This window comes from Zonotrichia leucophrys, chromosome 5 (assembly GCF_028769735.1).
Source record: "Zonotrichia leucophrys gambelii isolate GWCS_2022_RI chromosome 5, RI_Zleu_2.0, whole genome shotgun sequence".
Taxonomy (NCBI): Eukaryota; Metazoa; Chordata; class Aves; order Passeriformes; family Passerellidae; genus Zonotrichia; species Zonotrichia leucophrys.
In genome coordinates, this window is record NC_088175.1 from 46,817,611 (window position 1) to 46,838,651 (window position 21,041).

The 21,041-nt window shown below is 37.8% G+C and overlaps 1 protein-coding gene across 8 annotated transcripts in view; it reads right to left on the minus strand.

Annotated features, from left to right (window-relative positions):
• Window positions 1–21,041, minus strand: part of SBF2 (SET binding factor 2) — a 232,709-nt gene that overhangs the window by 59,807 nt on the left and 151,861 nt on the right. For all 8 annotated transcript variants that reach the window (XM_064715108.1, XM_064715105.1, XM_064715104.1 and 5 more), the window contains exon 17: window positions 5,354–5,422. In XM_064715108.1, the coding sequence (XP_064571178.1) occupies window positions 5,354–5,422 (69 nt within the window). The remainder of the gene's footprint in view (window positions 1–5,353; window positions 5,423–21,041) is intronic.

Here is a 21,041-nt window from a genome sequence, read left to right on the forward strand (position 1 = left end):
TTGTATTCTCCTTGAAGATTATAAAGAAATCCCTTGGACTAAAATCCTTTTCTTCACAAAAATGCTGCCAGGATAATTCTTAAGATGACCTGAATAAAAGTTCTGTACTATATTCAAAGATTTTAAGTTAAATTATTTAGACCAAATGTTGTTCTTTTAAAAACTCTCAAAAAGTCTCTGATTTTACGTAATTCTCTTTCCTTTTCAACAAAAGTACAGGAACATGGAGTACAAATGAAAAATGGGCAGCCATGCAGATGAACAGCCCAATGATGCCATTCCTAAGGAGTTCAGCCAGCCCCAGTCTGCAAAGCTGCAGACTCATTTCTCTCATTCCATTTCAAACTCTACAAAAAAATTCACATCAGTATCCAACTGAAATTTTATTTGAAATTTTGTGGCTTAGAAGCATTAAAAATAATCAATTAAAAAAATCAGTTTTTCCCTGTCTCCCTCCCAAGAATTACATAATTTAGACACATAAAAATTCAAAAGCAGTCTCCAGTGCATCTTGCTAAAAGACAAATGTCAATTTGAATGTAATACATCCAAACTGAGAGAAATTTTGTTGCATTTGGGTTATTTTTTGCCTAAACTAGATCAGCAATACAGCAAACCATTAAAAACAACTGACTCAGAAATTTAAATTAATTTCTCACTTTCTAATTAACCTATGATTCTGAAAAATAATCCTGCTCTGAATACTGCCATTTAAAGAAATGCTTGTCTATAAATGTGGAACCCCATTCATAACATCTACACAGAGAAAACTTTACTCTTAGACTAGTGCATTTTTATGATGATATTTCCTTTATTCAAACACTTCTGAATGCCAAAAAACAGAAAATTTGCAAGTGTGTTACTGTGGACTGTGCAATGTGGTAGAAAGGTATGGGAACACAAGTGACCATACACAGTTTAACCACAACATTTTAGTCATAAAATTTTGGAAAAGAACCATGAGAGGTGGAAAATTTTACTATAATCTGCACAATCATGTTGAGAGGGGAACACAATTGTGTCTAACATTTGTTTGTCTAACATTCAGTGGGTGAGGGATGCAAGAGAGACTGACCAGAGCGCCAGGGATCGGCTGAGCCGCAGGGAGGGCAGATGGAGGGGCAGCACTGGGGACCCTGGGGTGGCAGCTGTGCTGCTGTGCCATTCTCCCTGTCATTGCCCAGGACAGGCTGGAACTGGAGCCTGCCCTGCTCCTGCCTGGCTGCCCTGGAGCCTGCAGAAAGGCAGCGTGGGGCTCACCACATCCTGCCAGCCTGGCAGGGAGCCAGGCACAAACAGCGAGCCCAAAGCCTGGGGATGGGACAGCGCTGGTTGTGCAAGCACCAAACTGTTCCTGGATGAGTTAATGCAAGGAAAACATGATTAAAACAGGTCCCTTTCCTCTCCTCCTCTCTTCCCCCACGCAGAACAAGACCTCTTTTCCACAGTACCAAGGAATACTGCATTTCCACTTTATACACAGAAGAAGTGAGCACGTACCAATTAGGCATGGGTCACTGGTACCATGAAAACATGGAAAAATTCTTTTATCTTCACGTATAAATACATTTTATTTATATTGTTTCAATTTTAAACAAAATTCCAATGGTATTACTAATGGTAAACTAAAACCTTTTCCTAACCCAGAAGCAAAAATTTGTTTGTTTTTGTGACATTAACAGTACACACCAAAGTCCACTGTCACTGATGAGTCACATTTTGCTAACAGCTTGTGTCCAATATTTAAAATTTTTAAAAAGCGTTGGGACTATTTTTTCTAGAAAAATTCAATTATTACTCCAGGCCACAAAAATGCAACCAGTGCTGACTTCCTGTCTATGACTTTAATCCCATCAGCTCTGACTTAGAGTGTGATCAAATCCTGCCTGATCAAGTTTCACAATAGATCACTCACCAGACTTCAGGGAGAATTCTGAAATTTCACCAGACATCCCAAGAGCTCCTAGCACGCTGTACACAGCGTGATGTTTCTTGTAATTTTAATTGGATCTGTGTAGAAATACCCTAGACTAGTTTTTAAATAAGCAAAGGCATTAAGACAAGATGGGTTACATCATGCCAGCTTGCTCCCTCCTTTAAATTTTCTGCTGTTGTACCAAAAATATTTTAAAATCCCTCAAGGCTAATGCATGACACAACCATTCCAGAATCTTACCAACATCACCTCCAAGTTTTAAGTTGTGTTACTGCTCAGTTTCTTGGCTTATCTGCTGGACTCAACCATGTCCTTCTCATTATTTATACACCTCAAACACTTGCTATCTGCACTGTGTTCAGTAAAACACAGTGAAGTTATTTAGGAAGAACAGGTAATTGTTCCATTTGTGCTCTGCTTTGTCTTGGATAAATAAAATGAAACCTAACATTTCATGAACACAACAGTAGCTCCATAAAGGAACTGCAAAGTCATGTAACTTCTTAACACTACTTCATAGGAAGCAAGAGGAATTACTCTGACAATGAAATGCTGTGACATGAAATCCCATCACAATTTCCCATCAAAATGCTACAGCAAACATAGATGGTAAAATATCAGACTGGCCTGAACTCTATAGACTCTTAGAACTCTACTACACTTTTAGATTTACTACAGATTTTGTCACTGATAACTTGATTTGGAGCCCTGCCTGTGCAATGACACCAATGGGCACACAAAAGGAACCCTGTGCCACTGTCAGATGCACAACTCCTGTCTATTCCTGGCTACTAAGAACATTGCCCAGTCTCAAAAGGGGTGGGTGAAATGAGATTTAACAGGCTGCTGGCATTAAACATGGTATTCTGAGAACAGAAACACCAATAAAACATCTGCACCCTGCCAAGCACTGCTTCCTCCTTGGGAAGCATCAACACAATCATATGACACAGGTAAGATAATTCTTCATGTTGAAGCACAGCCTCATGCCAGGTACAATATATTCACTCTTGTCTATGACACAATTTTGAAAACCTCTAGAGAAGCTGAAAGATCCTCCAAAAAGTATAATTTTTTACTCAAAAATAATCAGTTTACTCAAAAGTATAAGTTCTACTCAAATTGAACCTTAAACTGTTAATCTGACTTTTAACTAATCATTGCAAAGTCAGTGCAATAATCTTATGTTCCGAACAGCATGTCAGTTTGTGTTTAGTATGAACAGTTGTATGCCAAAATAAGTGCTTTTGCCAAAGAATTGTATCTAATGGGACATACCAAAGGGGACCATCACTGAACCTGAGGATTAGATCTGGGAAAAACAAAATTCTTTTTCTATTATGTATTAACAGCTGGCTTTTGCAAGTTAATAGTCAGGTTATTTTAATTTTTAATTCAGGTCAGGCACATTAAAAAACTCATCATGCTTCTTCCATCAAGGGACTCACAGTTTCCTGAGTGTATTTTTAGAGTTAAATAGTCCAGGCTATTAAAAAAATATTTCAGAGAACTTTCTGTGAGAGAAATGGTGTGAGATCTTGGTACCTCTACCAAAAAATACAAATGTGTAGATGAAATTACTTAAATATATTTTATATTCAATCCAGATTTTTGCCCTGCTTGATGGTGAAATCAAAACTTGTTTAAGCTTATTTCAAAACTCCTGATACTACATTAAAAAGTCTGGTTTTATTGTCTCTCCTTTTTTTTTTTTTTTGCCTACTTGATCAGACTTTACCAAGGTAGGAATCTAACCAAACTGCACCCACAGCCCAAACTACTCTCAAGGTAAAGAGCTATGTGGACTCTCTTGGCTATTCTTATAAGCAAAACTAAAAACCAGAAAATAAAAGAAAGCAGAAGCTTCTTAAAAATGTAGAACTTATGCAGTAAATAAGTAAGAGTAAAATAGGCAAGAGGCAAATTTCTATAGCTCATTATCTCTTCCCTCAAATTAAGTATTTGTGGCAGCAGCAAATGTGAAACAACAATTCTGCTACTGAAGGACTCAAAACAGAGGGAACAGAGAAAGACAAACTTGGATCTAAAGATGGGAGAAACTCAGTTTGCTGGGATGAAAAATTTAGCATCACACCATGCTACTTTACTTTAGGGAAGAGTGTACAGAGTATTTTTTAAAATACTCTGTACACTCTTCCCTAAAAGCAGTTGTGGGGTATGTACAGGTATAAACTAAACCACATTTAAATAAAGATTTTTACAATTCAAATACTTAGAAGAGGAAAAAACCCTGCCACTTCATGCTCCATACACGTTGCTAAGTACTAATTTAAATAAGAAATGTCAGGAAATCTTCTACACACTTAAGTTTGTCAAAATTGCTCTTGCCTTCAACAGATGATTCTGGTTTCTGTGATTGGTAAAGTTTCACATTTTTTATTCTAAAAACAACATGACAGAATCTTTTTCTAGTTTAAAAAAATCCAGAAATTGATTGTAATATATAATTTACACCAAAAATGACTGACTGAAGGTGGAAGCTTGCATTTTACAATTGCTATATTATTAATGTGTAGATAAGCTGTTAAAGCAATTATTGTTTTGTAATATCACAGTGTACCAATGACCAAGCACTTATTTCCCAAACTGGGTTGTATAACAACATTCACATTAAACAAAGTTATTTAATACTGCAAGCCAGACCACATTCTAAACTTATCTCCTCAGGTATGTACATCCCAAAAAGCAGGATTGGAGCTACCCAGAATTGGTGAAAATGCTATTGTATTGGGACATTGAAATAAATACAGTCATACTACAAGAGTTCTGCTTCTGAAATAATTACTTACAAAATTGTTTACATTTTTGTATTTACTATCACACTGTATTTTGCCACTATCAAACATTATGTACTTTCCCCCCCCAAAAAGAAACCAAAACAAGAAATTGAAAACAAATACAGAGTTAAAACAACCCAGTCACAATATCCTCCAAAATGAACAACTACACAGCCTGAAAACTTTACTTTTACTTTTGGCCAAGTACTTTATTGGCCAACTGTACTACAGAGACCATTGTATTATATTGGCCAGTGCATGTTTAACATGCCAAATTAAACACAGTAGTACTGCAATAAATAGTTTTTACGTTGTAACATCAGAAATTATTCTTTTCTATTATTTTAGTGACTACAATAATTCAATATAATTCTCTAACCCATCATATAGCCTGCATTTAGTTCTGGGAGTGTCTCACAATCTTAATGACCCAACATTAATAAGTGTCCTTCTGGAGTAATGTCCATATCAGTTCATTTGATGATTTCCATTGACATTAATAAATTTTAGAATTAATCTTCCTGCCTGTCATGTATCTCCTGTCATCTCTTTCTCCATTTTAACAATGTATGTGATGTAAAAAAAATACAAGATAGCAGTGGTTGCAATAGACACTCACCCTATAGAAGGCAGTTGTCAGGGGCAGCAGTGCTGCAGCAATGCTGTATTCTTCTGAAGATGAACAATCCTGCAAGAAAAAAAACAAAGAAGAAAATAGGAAAAACCAGTTTATGCACTGTAAGTTCATTTCTGCTTTATGGAGTCCCTCTGGCATCCTCCTGACACACAATGGAATCTTTAATCATTCGATATAATGTAAAAATAACACACATTTATGTGTATGTATACATATATATATATACACATATACATCTTTCTTTCTATCTATCAATTTATTTTCTCATGATTTCTCCTAGACAGGTATTGCTGTGATTCTTCCCACTTCAGAAATTTATTACCCAATTTGTCATTCATATGCCTGAAATACAAATCCACTGACACAGTTTATACAAAACAAGGAAAGTTTTCCTCATTTAGGAAACAATAAAAAGGTAGTTTGCTTCCATTTGGGTCAAGAGCAAACATGACTAAAATGGAAGTGATGTGATGACCAAAGAATGCCCTTTCAAAATGTCTACATGAAGGAAGTGACATTTATGCAATATGAAATAATCACCTCCACAGCCTCTACAAAAGTTTGGCACAAGGTTAACTTTAAAAGAAGATGAAAACCCATTCTCTTCAAGTCTCTGAATGCCTCATTCAACAGTCAAGTGTGTCATTCATGTCTCTCTAGGCAGAGAAGGGTATGCCAAAGTAAATCAACTAGTAATTGTGCTGATGAAAGTCGTGATTTTATTACGGAAGTCTTTTAAAAGAAAGCAGAATTGGAATGTAACTTGATATTTAAAACTACTTGAATTTTTATGACCATAAAACCAAACAAAACACAAAAAAACCCTAACAAGAGTTAAAAATGACACTTTTAAAAAAGTGATCAGGTGTTTTTTCAGTAGCTCTTTTTGCCACTACTAAAGAACACAATAATGCACATACTCGTACAGTTGACAAATGTATCACCATTGTGGTCCTGGATGATCAATGGACAACCAACATTTCCAGTTGAACAATTAATTTTAAAAATTTTAACATCATTGTTACAGCGGGCACCCTGCAACTCAAACCACTCCTGTTAACTGTAACAACTGACCAAATGCCAAAATTGAAATATCTCAAGTGTTCCTCTGCCAGACTTTACATTTATGACTTCAACATATCAGAGTTATCTAAAACAGAGCAACTAACAGAAACCTGGCACCAGCCAATTGTGATAGCAGAACTATGAAATCTGCTTTACAAAATCAACAATGTTATGGATTATTAGGATGTTATTTGTATCCATCTCATTCTTTGTTCTTAAATGGCTGCAGAGTGACTGTGGATTGCAGGTTTAAAACAACACACCAAAAAAACCCATCACAAGACTATTTTGCTTCTCTTAATTTTAAAGTCTATTTCAACCTCTGAGATGTCTCAATAACTAATCCTTCATCTTCTATTGCTTTAATCAAGTTCACCTAAATGGAATAGCAATGCCCATTATAGTTAAGTACAGCAGCATTTAGAAAACTGCTGACACATAAATTCTGAAAAGGGACACAACCAGGTCACAGTTGTGAAGGTTTATTCCTGCACAGAGTTACTGAGGGTTCCAATGTGTCTAACTCTGCACAAATGCCTGAATGCTCACTGTGCATGGACAACACGAGTTTGGCAAGTGCTCACACTTCATAACACACTTCAAACCTGGCAGAGGAAAACTAACAAAAATAGACACTGAAAAACTCAATAAATGTTTCAATGATGCCTCTTGGTATTGCAACATGTATGTAGCAAACCCAAATTAGTTTGTAAGATCTCAGAGCATAAGGCTAAAGGACACAGCCTCAGCTGCTTTCAATTTTCCATTTATGCGTTATTCCCTATTGTTATCCACAGCCTTAATCCCCATTTGGAAGTTAGCATACATATTTTTAGTTCAATATATGATAAATATTCTTAGTACTTTTTCACTTAACAAGAATGCTTCCCACTTAAAATTTGACTTTCCAATCTTTAGAAATGTGCAACAGCTTTCAAAGAAATACATATCTTATTTCTGTACATGATTATTTATAACCAGGTATAAAATAATCCATCCTCAATTTCAGGTTACCTACTTAATCCCTTAGCTCAAATTATTTGAAAGAGTTTGGGCTTTTATCCAAAATATACATAAAAATATCTTTATAAAAACTGAGCAATGTATCTTCACCTAGAGAGCATTCAATACTCCAAGAGCTAACATATGTCTCAAAGATATATATCATCACCATATAAACAACACATTAGATTATTTTCCCATTCCTTCCTTCAAGTATGAAATTCTCCACATATTCTATGTCAGCAGTACATGGACTTGTAGTGTGGAAGTATTATCTCTCTATGTTTTTTTTCTTCTCCTGTATATGACAAGGAATACAAAATTATCTCAGTTAGGAATAAATTGCAACACTGTTGGTTTGAGTGGAACTAATTAATTGTTTACTTGTATTGTTGCTGCAAGACAGAATGCCAAAGTTAAGAGAGAAATCTCAGCTTCTCAATTTTACAGACAAACCAAAGTACTGGAAATGTCATATATGTGTTGTAGGCAATTAATTTAGACCCCTGAAACAATGCAATCCAGCTGCCTTATATATAATGTCTTTACCAATTGTGAAAAATACTCTTACTGCTGCTACAAAAGTAGACAAAAATCAAATACCATAAAATAATCAAAGCTTTTCCACTTAATTTGCACAAAATGAAGCTGAAACACATCTGGGGAACAAAAATTATTTTCAGCAAATTAATCACCAAAAATCCAACGTCCTTTGACAGTGAAATGCAGACTTCCACCATGACATATGCGGAGTACTGCTTTGAATGTATGCCTAATTGAGTGAAAACCTGGCACATTGCTCTGGCCATACTGATCCTATATCCAGACAGTTGCTGAACTCTGTAGCAGATTGGAAGGGTTACAGAAATTCATGTACACTTAAAATAGCTTTGCTACACTGAATTGACAAGTGAATAATAAAAGCAGAATGCTTTTCCTTACATCACTTACTTTGACAATGCACGTGAATTACTTTTATACTCCAGTCAGTTTAAATATGCAACAAAACTTTGGTGGTTCCATATTGCCATTAGATTGCAGAGCTGAGAGCTTGGACATTACAGATTTTGACTGCTTGGCTGGACACATGGGACTGATATGGGGGAGCTTTTGGAATCTTGTAGGTGGCTTAGGCTTCTGGTGCTGGAGGAGAGAGTCAACTCTGCTCCTCTCTCTTGATTTCAGAACAAGCTGGAATGCTTGCTTGGAAAACAAGGTATTGCACACCATCAGGAATTGTACACTACCTTGAACTGTACATCATCATGAACTGTACATTATCATGAATTGTACACAATCAGGAACTATACACCATCATGAATTGTACATCATCATGAACCTGAGATGCCCTCTGCAGTGTGGTCCTAGTGATGAACAGGAATTCATCAGGAACTGTACACCATGAGGAATTGTACATCCTCATGAACTGTACACTATCATGAACTATACATTATATAGTATAATGAACTATATGAACTATCATGAACTGTACATTATCAGGAACTATACATTATCATGAATTTTACACCATCAGGAATTGTACACAATCATGAACTGCACATCCTTATGAACTGTACATCATCATGAATTGTACATCATCAATAATTGTACACCATCAGGAACTGTACACCATCAGGAACTGTACATCATCATGAACTGTACACCATCAGGAATTGTACACAATCATGAACTGTACACCATCACAAAGCTGAGATGCCCTCTGCAGTGTGGTCCTAGTGATGAACAGCTGAGGAAAGTCACCCCAGGAAAAGATCTTCCCTGATCTGCTCCTTGACATGCAGGCTCAAGAAGGCTGCTAAGCCCCCTCTGATATCCCACAAGAGCAAGCCCAAGCCAGTGAAGTACCACAACAGTGGAGAAAAATGACCTCTTTTCTTCCATTAAACAACAACTTACACTCAGGGATTTCTGCTTTCTCTTAGTCACATGATAAAAATCTAGAAGACATGTATGGAACATCTAGATAACATTAAAGGTGGAATTTTCGTCTTAAATTCATCTTGATAGTCTCCCTCATTAACTGCTACCTGATACAGCATCTTCCTGCATTAAAACCCATTCTGCTTTAGGCACTAAGCTTTTTAAACAGAACCCACATTTTTAATAATCTACAGAAATCTGAGTATGCCAAAAACTTGGGATCTAATTTTGCCTTACTTTCAGGAACACTCCAATACATGGAATTACCCACAGGCCTGGCTATCACATGAAATCACTGTAGCATGCAGTGAATGCATCCAAACTGAAAAGCTGAACATGGCAGCACTTGATCCATACCTTTTTGGCAGCACAGGAGGATGCGTGCATGCTGTTAAAAATGCTGCTCAACACTGCACTGTCCCTCCTGAGAACAACTGAAGTCAATTTTCAGGCATACAAAGAGCATTCATCACCCTGCAGGACTAAGCTCAAAATGAATCCAAAAAAAAAAAAAAGAGCCAGAAACTTTAGGGTCAGATGTGTTTTTAAAGCACCAAACCAAGAACTGTTAAGTCAGCACATGTAACTATGCAGAACATCAGCTGCAAATTACAGGTGAAACATAAGTTACAAATTCAACAGATTACTTCATTGGCGTCAGGTTTGAATCCCAGTTCTAACAGATGCATTATGTGGGCAGGGTTTTACTAAATCACAGAATTTTTATTATTGATGCAGTTTATATTTTGGAAATATGAACTGTCAATCCCAGTGCACAAGCTACTACTTTTGTCTAAAGCAGTAAAGGAATTCCTTCAAAACATTAGAAAAATGTTTTGTTTCCTAAAAGGAATAGAGATTCATCAGGTAGAACTGCAGTGTTATTCATAATCATGCCTTAATATTAATGAGGTTATTTTTCATTTTTATTAGATACGCTGCATAGATCTGACACATTCACCTACAAAGTCATCTTCTCGTTCATCTTCTTCATTCAATTAATGCAATTGAACTATTACAAATGAGTTTTGATCAAAGAAATCCTCTTCTATGTAAACTGATGTTACCATCAATGTCTTTTATATTCAGTCAGTCTTTGCAGAATCGAAAATGCAAGTAAATAAACTGCCTATTTAACAATATCAGATTATAGCTAATATAATTATATGCTGCCTTGAAAAGCCACAGTACTACTTGGAATTTCCAAAATAACTTTTAAAAGTATTTAACTTACAAGTTTTAACTTCACAGATAAAGCCACAGTTAAAATTACAGAGTTTGCTGAAATAAATGCCAATATAACAATAATCACTTATATTACCTTTACTAGCATCCCATAATTAACATGAAAGTTTAAATATTACTATTAGAATCATAAGCAAAATTGCTTTTTTTGGTGAAAATTCATGCACATTTGCTTTCTTGCTAATATTCATACAGAGCTTTGTCTAGCGAAGTCACCATCAATGCCAGCTGCTGCTCTGCTTTACAGTGGGATCAAACTTTTCCTTTTTTTTGTTGACAAAGGTGAAATCAAACCTTATTGAAGCAGCTACAATTTTATTAAGTAGAACTCTTCTGGGACCTGAGAAACAGGATGAAAAGTAGACACACTGAGAAAGTCCACAGAGCTGACTACCTGCTGCTTTATCTTTTGACAGAACTACAAGAACAAACTCAAAACTTGGGAGATACTGCCCTACAAAATTCTAATTATTTTAAAAACTTCTTGTCTTGATAAGAATGTAAAGAGCTCTTCCAAAGTATTAATGTGCAAAAACCAACTCTTCCTTCATGCATGACCCTAATACATTTTATGTGTCGCTCATTAACACAAGCTTTTAATTTTATTTTGTGTTCTGCCTAAACACTGGTGCAGAGATTCACAGTTAATAAAACCAAGACAAGGACACACTTATTGTCTGTGGTTTCCAGGTTTAACACTGATCAGATCCCTGGGCTTTTGATGAGCAGCTTCTCATACTGCTGCCTGGGCTGACAGCAATAATTGAACACCAAGTCCAGATCTCAGACTTGACCCATACTTTGAATTCTGCCACATGTAACAATTCCTTCACCCTCTATGGCCATCTCAGAGTGATGCCAGTGCAGAAGACCAAGGAACAGCACCCAACCCAGGAGAATCCTCACTGATTTGTTTTGACTTTTTGGTCTTTCTGCCTGATCAGAAGCTTTTGCAATGACCATTTAATTAAGGAACCCACCCTGTCAGCAACAGGATGCAAGTTATTGTAGAGCTGTCATTCCAGGCAGGAGATCCAGTTTTATTTTAGAGGTATTCTACTTCCTGAGGAACTTCATGTTTGTCTTCACCTGGCCCTGAATCATCATAAGTTTGCCGCCCTTGAAGCACAGTGGTATAAGGAGCAGGATTCAATCAAGGCAGTTCATATGCAATTATACAAGCATGTGGTGTTCAATGATTTTTAAGCTTCCTTTTGCTTTACTCTACACATTCACAAGCTAGCAAATGCAACATATTTTCTCTGTGCAGTCCCATCCTACTCCTGATCTCACAGCAAGTGAAAACAAGGAACAACATTTCACTCAAAGGAGAGCTGTCAAGCCCCCCCAACCCCCACACTTTCTCAATAAACACATTTCTGTCTAGGCTTGAGGTTAGTCATTTCCTCCTCCTCTTTACAAATTACTTCTAGGAGATCAGGAACCCCAATTTTTATGTGCATAAATTACACATTTGTCACTGTATTTTTCTGTACCCTAGAAGCCTAAAAACATGTAACTTTTTTTGCAAGATACTGATAAAAACAAGAATGCCATCCCTAGCGTCTCAGCACATCTGAGTTTCTTTAACAGAAATGCCATGCATGTTTCTGAATACTGTCATGAGGCCCATGGCAATAAAGTTCAACATACTCAGGCTGTAATCTTCTCCCAAGGAAATGGTTGGGATGCCAAGATGCCTTTTGACTTTTATTTCACAGCAGGGCTTCATTCACAGTGACTCTGTCCAAACCTTAAACTACACCAGCTGTGATACAAGGTCCTGCACAGCAATTTGTAAAAAGTTTTGACAAACAACACTCAAATGATAGAATACATTGCAATTCACGATAAAAAAGTGATCAATATCCATTAACTGCTCAGTTGGAAGGGGTGATTAATTGATAATATATCTAGGAACTGCAGGGTGCTCCTGGAGCCTTGGCAGACCAAAACACTTCTGCAGCCACTGCAAAACATTAACATAGGATACTCTGTAAACTGCTGTACAGCCAGCCTGTTTAATTGAGTTAGGGAGCAGAGAAATGCTTAAGACACTAAAAGAACTATTAAAATAGATGCCATATTACAGTATAGTCCAGTAATATATTTCCAAATCAGTTCACAAGTACACAGGATACAACCTTACTCCCAGCAGTATCTCCTCTCCTAAATTTTAAAGCAAAAACTTTAAATATATATACTGTCATAAACTTTCAAATATGTACTAATACATTCACCTTGTTTAACTTTAATTTTACTGTTCTTTTCTAAGATTCATGTGATTTTCCAATTCCACATACTTTTAATAAAAATGCATCACATCATCAGAGCAGATTCTATACAATTTTTACAACTAGCAGGAATGAATTCCAAAAAAAAAAAAAAAATCAGATTTATATGGGTATATATGGTAAAGTGATTCACTGAAAAATCAGTTTTTCACTTTAGAAGAAAAACATTTGGATAGAAATGGAATTTTACATCCATCTTCTGTCATGCAATGAGCCGACGCTCAGTTCAGAGCAGCTACCAAAAGATTTTGGGTCTAGTTCACCATGGAGAAACTGAACAGTGTCTGATGAAGTATAACTTGGAAGTAGAGCTCACTGAAAATTTTCCACCGAATAGCACGTGATAGCAAAATAATTTTTTATTTATGCTAAGAACCCTCAATGACATCATAGGAAAGAGAACTTCTAATCCTTAAGGTTCTCCCCTTGGGAGACTCAGTCTCTTGCCAACTGATTTTTTGGAGAACCAGAAATAAAATCTTTGACAAAAATTCAAAGAAGGCAAGGAACAGGTCTGGGGGAGCTACAGACTGGACAGTAGGGAGCAAGTCCTCATAGAGAGCATTTCCAGACACAGGAAGAACACAAAAGTGATTTAGAACACAAAAAAACAACTGACCAAGGAAAACAGGATCATTTTCTTCAATGAAATACCAAGCTCGGTATCTAAGGAAAGAGCAGTCTGTCTTTTGCAGGCTCCTTTGGTACCCTTGGGGACAAGCTGGGAGAGAAAGTCTGGAGGAAAGAGTGGAAAACTGACTGCATTGTCAGGCTCAAGGTTTAGCAGGTAGGTGGTTCTGAATCCTCTTTTCAGGGCCTGATACTGTGGTGAATGTTTTCATTAACAACATGGAAAATGGCATGAAATGCACCCTCATCACATTTCTGACTGACATCAAATCTGGGAGAGTGGTAAACATGCTGGAGGGCAGGACTGCTGCTGACTGGCATCACAGCCTGGCAGACACAGACTGAAAGAGCCTCCTGAGCCTCCCAAAGAGAAAGTTCTGTACAAGGGACAGGGTAACTCCATGTGGAAACATGGACTACAAAGGAAGAGCACTAGGAGCCATGTATAGCTGTGCTATACATGTCAAACCAAGTCAAAAATCCTACAACATTAGTCTCATAAAGAGTTATAGCAGGGGCAAAAGAACAAAATAATTAGGAAGTTTATGGATCTGAACCAAGAGACTATCAGGAGAGAGCACAACTGAAAGAATCTCAAAAAACCTAAATAAATATATAAAAAGAGCATGTTCAACCAAGAGAGACAGAAATTATTGGCAAGAAAGCTGATGCCAGTTTTATGTATCTTTATCTATGTCCAATGCATCCACAGGGTTCTGGCAGGTGAACCCTAGCCCATGTTTGCCTGGCTGTAGCACTGCCCCTGGCAGAGGCATTTTCCACCAACTGCCCGCAGTGGGGTCTCTTCAGTACATACTTGACATCATGCTGCAGGACAGCTTTGGGCCTTTTAAACCAATCTTGATATTACTGAAAAGCTTTCCTCCATTTTTGGCAGGGGCACCAGATGTTCTGTGCACAGCTGCACCAAAGGACAACAGGACCGACACTGACCAGCTGCTCCTGGAAGAAGTTTTCTTGGATCAGCTCCGTTGGTGCAGCCCCGTTTCTGGATCCATGAAACAAGTGTCAGCTGCTGGAAGAGGATATTTCTGAGATGACCTGCAATGGCTGCAGAATTTCAAGGATGACAAGTGGTGTTTTGTGGGTTTTTCTGAGGAAATTGCGAATAAAAGGTTCTGAATCTTGAATCCAGCCAGCGAGGGCTTTTCCACGCTCAGGCACAGATGACGCACCATGTTAGCTGTGCTGGTGAACTTGACAGAACCTAAAATCCCTCCTGCCAACTCCACTGCCAGACCTCTCTGCTCCTTAATAGGCTGGAATGTAAATCTCCAGTTATGTTTCAAAGAGTAGTGCAGCTTTAACAACATTAATGGAAGCTGCTGTAGAAATTGCTTAATCCAAAAACCAACCTTGAAGCAACAACCAGAATTAGGCACACTGCACATCATGAAAAAATCATGTTACTAGAGCAGTCATCAGACATATCCCATTTTTCTGGAGAAAAGAAATTCCAGCCATAAAGTCATTTTAAGGGTAAACAGTTCATAGAAAAGAATACCTGAAGCAAATTTGGGAACTGAAAGACATATGTTGTGCATGATTAAGTAGCATGTTGTAGAGCAGTGTCCACCTTGATTAACACATCAAATCTGTGTGATCAAGGAAGAATGTTGCTACAAAGCCTGAAAAGCCCAAGAGATTCTGAGATTTCAAGCCTGCTTGATTTAGTAAAGTGCTCCCTCCAAGACAGCATCCATCAACATATATTCTAATATATATTCTAATACAAATATTTAAACTATGAAAAAGGAAAACACAGAAAATGCAATATTTTCATTTAACTTAATGTTAATATTTTCAACTTTCTGATTGTACTTTTCAGTGCATTGACAGCAGCCACCTCTTTCATACAGACACAGATTTTATTTAATATCTTACACTTTTTGGTGGTTCAATGCACATAAGATGTGGGAGCTATTTATTATGAAACCTTATTAAAAATTTCTTGATAATTGACAAAATGTTTGCTTTCTAAGAATCCAAGTGAAAACAAGCATGAAGCATTTTTTGTAAGAGATAAAGACAATGGAGAACCAGTAAACCAATTTTGAACCGGCAACTGTAAAACTAATCCTTCAGTCTTAAGTTTGCTGAACTGATACTTTTCTATGGAATTTTTAAATGGCTTCAGGAAATAAGAAGGTTAGAACTCCAGGAGGTAATTCCTCTAACTTTGGTTACAGAAGTGAAAAAGTAAACTCCCAAAACATACTAGTTGGTCATCTAGCTGAAGAGGCATGTTTGGATGTTCTTAAAAAAATTCCTGTTCTCTGTAAAAACTGTTTGGCAGGGCAAACACAACCAGAGGAAAGAAGACATCCTTGAGCTTGCTGTGGGACCAAAGAGGCAGAAGTGCACTAGCAGTCCTTCCAGCAAAATTATTTCTTTGGTACAAATTCTAGGAAATCTTGGTACAATCCCTTTCTGTTCCACGGCCTTCTAAACCACTGCTAGTAGCAACATCCAGCTAACTAGCCACAGAGAAAGCCATCTTTGCCAGATTTTGGATTGCCAGCTAATCCATTTTAAAACCCTGACAAATCTTCTCCTAGGCTATCTGATCTTCCTTCCAGAAGGTTTTGTTCCAAACACCTGTTTTGTTCTTATTTCATTGACATTTCAAGAAAAAATGCAGAAAGTGTAGTTCTGCTATGTAATCACAGTACATGGCAAGGAGAAGTTTAATAAAAACTTCTGTACCTTGGGGTACAGTGAAATACTGGTGAAGTTCTAAGTCCAAACTATAATCATACTGTTTGAAATTCTTTCCTCACAATTCATATTTAGAGCTTTCAGAAGGGTGAGTCAGATTGCAATGGCTGGATAAAAAAGAATGGGTAGTGAAAACAAAAACTGAGAAGTTCAAGCATTAGCAATGGCTTTGGCATCCCAAAACCAGCATGACTCCAATTTCAGACAACACACAAGCAAATCACCAATGAGTACAGAACACAATTCTGAAGATCAACAGATAATTTCTGGACAGTGTGGCATTACTGAGTGCACATACTGAATGAAACACCCTGTATCAGCAAGAACTATCAGCCATGTACAATAAATGCGATGACTCCAATGATAAGTATTTCTTATCTGTGTCTCCTCCTAACAAGAAATATGAGTAGGTATCCTGATGCATTTGACCATCTTCTTGTTCCTTTTATCTTACCATAGTTCTAAGTAGCAAAGAAACCCTCAAGCTTTCAGGAAGACCTTCACTATCACAGCTCACATAAATCCCACAGTACCCCTTACCTTCTCTTTCAGTACCACACTTGTGTTGATGCCACTTTTTGTCCAAGTTCCTCATGCTGCTAAAATTTCAGATCTTGTTCTTTCCTGTTTTTCAAGGACATTTAGTAATGCAGCTTTCTGGTTCAGTCCTGTGAGACATCCTGCCAGGTGCTGCTAGTCAACAACTCACTACAAATTTTAAATACTCTTACTTACCACCCTTCTTCCTTCTTCAAATCCTCTCTTACGCACAGAAACTAAATTAATGCATTTTCTAAATGAATACACAGGGTGAGAGCTGGCTGCATCAGCATGATGCTGCTGTGTCATCTGCTGGAGCCCATTGGTGCAACAAGACATGAATGTGATGATGCAGCCAAAATTCACCACTGCTTTAACAACAAACACCAGAGGTGCTACAGACCTGATTTTGATGAAAATCTCTACAAAATACCTTATCATTAAACTGGTTGGAATAAGTAATTGATTAAATTTAATATGATTTGCTGGACTGATTTTAAATTAATCCATTCCATTGCCTACTGTTATCATGTGCAGGTTGCATCTTGAATTTGGAAATTAGAATATTACAAACACTGTATTATAATGCAGACAAGGAAAAATATGAAGTTTCTAAAGAAGAAGTGCTGAAAATCATGGCAACCTCATAATCCAAGTTGATTTAAAGTGTATTATTATTATTATTACTACAGTTATTATTATTATTACTAATAATACAGTTACTATTATTATTACTACAGTTACAGTGAGATCTAGAAAGATATTTCATTTCATATACCTGAAAGAGACTATTACATGCCAATTGTATGGAATTTACTTACATATAACAAAGGATTTGTATTCTCTAAAGTGATGTTTAACCAAGTAACATTCCAAGTAAATATTTTACAAAGTGTGCAACTGAATAAAGGACTTAATTTAATCAAAAGAAGCTGGTTTTGTCCTCAAAAGTCAAATAATCTGTATAGAAAATCAAATAAATTTGTTTATTTACAAACATTGTGGGACTTTAGACTGTTAAACATCCAATTCAAATTCTTAGCTCCCAAGCAGAGTTTTGGACCTCAGAGTTCAAGATCTAGGGGAGAGGCGGAGAAAGGGGCTTGTGGGATTTGTTTGTTTGTTTTATCTATAGACATTAGGTAAAGTAATTTTTAAATACTTTGTTGGATCACTAGGTACCAAAGCCTGCCCCCATGACTGAGTACAGGGAGGGAATTACTAAAAATAATCCTCATTAAAGCAGGCTTACATGGCATTTTCCATGAATCCTAAAAGCCAATTAATTTAAGTCATAATTCTGGGCTGTAATATTGAAAAAGAATGTGAACAGCTGCAAGAATTTTTTACAACATGTGCAGATTGTCAAATGCTCTTTTGTTTACACCTTTATTTTGTGCTCTTGTTCTAGAATGGCACACACTTTTAATGTAACAGCAGAGGTAAGTCTTTTACTATAAAGAATTGATCCTTATGCCTTTTTCTTTAGAAATCATTCTAAAATGTCACACAGTTCACTACTGTTTGTTGTCATACTAATGTATTTGTCAAAGTTTACACAAGATACTGACAAACCCCAGAACTGGCCTGTGTTTTATGGTATTTATCTCAGCACCACACTTCAGTTTTTGAATGCAAGCTGCTGAGATCTCAATTGTTTAAACCAAAGGTTATGCAAACATGACAGCAGCCAAATGATTAGAGGGCTTTGGATATTCCATCTTCTGTCTGCTTCAGAAATGGCTGCATGTGAAAAATAATGAGGCTCTTGCAGCCACCCATTAGGAATTTTTATGCAAATTCCTGTAAAATCTAGAAACTTCATAAAATTCCTTATAGAAACAACAAAGCAAACATGTCCACCTGGCATGTTTCTCCTGGTGGCCTTGCAGAAATGTCTCACTGCAGCTTCTCTACCTGGGCTTACCAGCTGCTTGAAGGGTGAAGTGCAGGGGAAGGAAGAGCAGACACCACAACACACAGGAATTCCTTTTCCTAAAAACAGACTGTGCACATGTGGTGCAGTCACTGCACGGGTACAGCAAATCTATACCATGCAATATTCTGCCATTTGTACACACTGAATGGCACTCAGAACAGATGAAGTGCATGTACACAAAATTAACAGTGTTTTATACACATTTCTATAGGGAATGATGGACCTGTACTGAAATACACTTTATAAACATACCTGACATCTTAGATAAAACCAAAATTCCATGTGTTACTTCCTCCTTTTTAGAGATATAAAAACTATAAAAACAGAAGTCACTGATTTCACATAGCCTGTTATATCAGCAAAGTGCGTCTTCTTTCCAACATGAAAGACTTTTTGTTTTGGTTTGTTTTTTACCACCTTTCATCAGTTCACCTCCTTCCCAGCCAGGCTGGAGAGCAACTGCACAGCAGCCCAACACAATTCCTAAGCCAGACTTGTTTTATTTACAGCAGTGAGCAGAGCACAAACACGTCTGCTTTTCATCACGATGACCAAAAATATCCAGAACACGGAGTTATTAGGAACACTTGGCAACCACAAGGCCACAATTAGCAGCAATGATCACTTCATAGCAGTCAGAGCTTACCATGTCAACACTCCAAGGAGCTCCATGGCTTCAGTGAGGTACCTGTGTGTGAGCAAACACAGGGGAGCACATCCTGCACCAGCAGCAAATGGGAGAGGGTTGCTGAAGGCCAGCAAAAAGGAGACATCCACGAAGAGTAAAGCCTGAGTAAAGCCTGCTCCAGCTGCCCAACAGCACAGAGAGCCATCTGGGATGGATGGGTTTGTAGCACCCTCCTCATCCTGCTCAGGGAAATTCCCCTGTGAGCCCCAAAGCTGCAACCAGCCAGACGAGCTGCTGGGGCCACTGCTCATGTGCCGTTCTGCTTGTTCTTGTATCAAAACCAACATCCCCCTATCATTTGATATTTTTATAAAATATTAAGCAAAGACACTTAAAACAAGGCTGGCCCTGCTCTGGCATGCCTGTACACATGATGTGCACACACTGAGGGCAGGAGGAAGTGTGTGGACACAACATGTAGTGGGCAGAAGCCAGGAGGGAAGGGAGGGAAGTTGAAGGCAGATACAGGAATGGACAGCATGCCATGGGACTCTCATTTCTGCTAATCCCTCTCTTTTCCTTTCCTTAAGTAACAGTCTTGTGCAACAGTCATGCAGGGCAGGCCCGTGCAGAAGATTAACAGAAGCAGGGGCTCAGAAATCTGCAGGAAAAGAGCAATTTAGGAATTTCCCTGCCACACACGAGCTCATTCCTGAACAGCACTGCTGGCACAGCCCCAGTGTGACAAGCAGCCATGATTTTCTGCTGCCTGGTCATCAAAAACCCATCCTTGCTAAAACCACAGAGGCAGTTTGACAGAGCTGGAGACACCCCCTGGGGCATGGGCACACAGGCAGAACCAGCCAGACACCTCACTGGAGACACCCCTGCACACACTAATGTCCCCAAGGATGCCACAGGGAATTACCTGGACACTGGCACTAACACAGGGAGAGTCCTGGCCCAAGGAATGGCTGCTGCCATGCCAAAGGGGTCACCCCGCTTGGCACCTGCAGTGTAGGGAACACTAACTGGCCTTCCAGCAGGGGTAGGGAAGCAGTGCCATGACAGCAGCACAAACACACCCACTCCATGATGTAGCCTTGCCAAGAAATCAACTCTGTTCTCTGGGTTTGACAAAGAGACACCCTTGACTGCAATCTCCCAGACTCTGCAGCCATCCTATGATGAGTATAACAAACAGAATGTTCCTGAGAGCAAAGGAAAGAAAAATGAAAACTGATCAACAATACAATCTTTTACAGTGTATTTCCATTTGTTTTTTTCAGAGAAATTATGTGAGCACTATCAGTTCAATGTCAGTACAATGATATTCTGGTACTGTGCAACCTCTTGGGAAAAAGACATTATCAGAAAGATTCAAGACTAGCAACTTATTTTACTAAGTCCAGAATTTTATAGGTGGACCCCTGAAAAGTCAACAGGATGATTATGCTGTTATTTCAACTTTTTGGAAATCATGTATCCTCTGATACATGGTTTTGTCTAAACCATATAATGTGACCAAAAAACCATACCAAAATCATGTTCAGCACAACACAGAATTAAATATGGAAGCTTGAAGCCCAAGCCTTAAACACTGGAATCTGCTTTTCCCCCCACTTAAATAATACCATTACTACATCT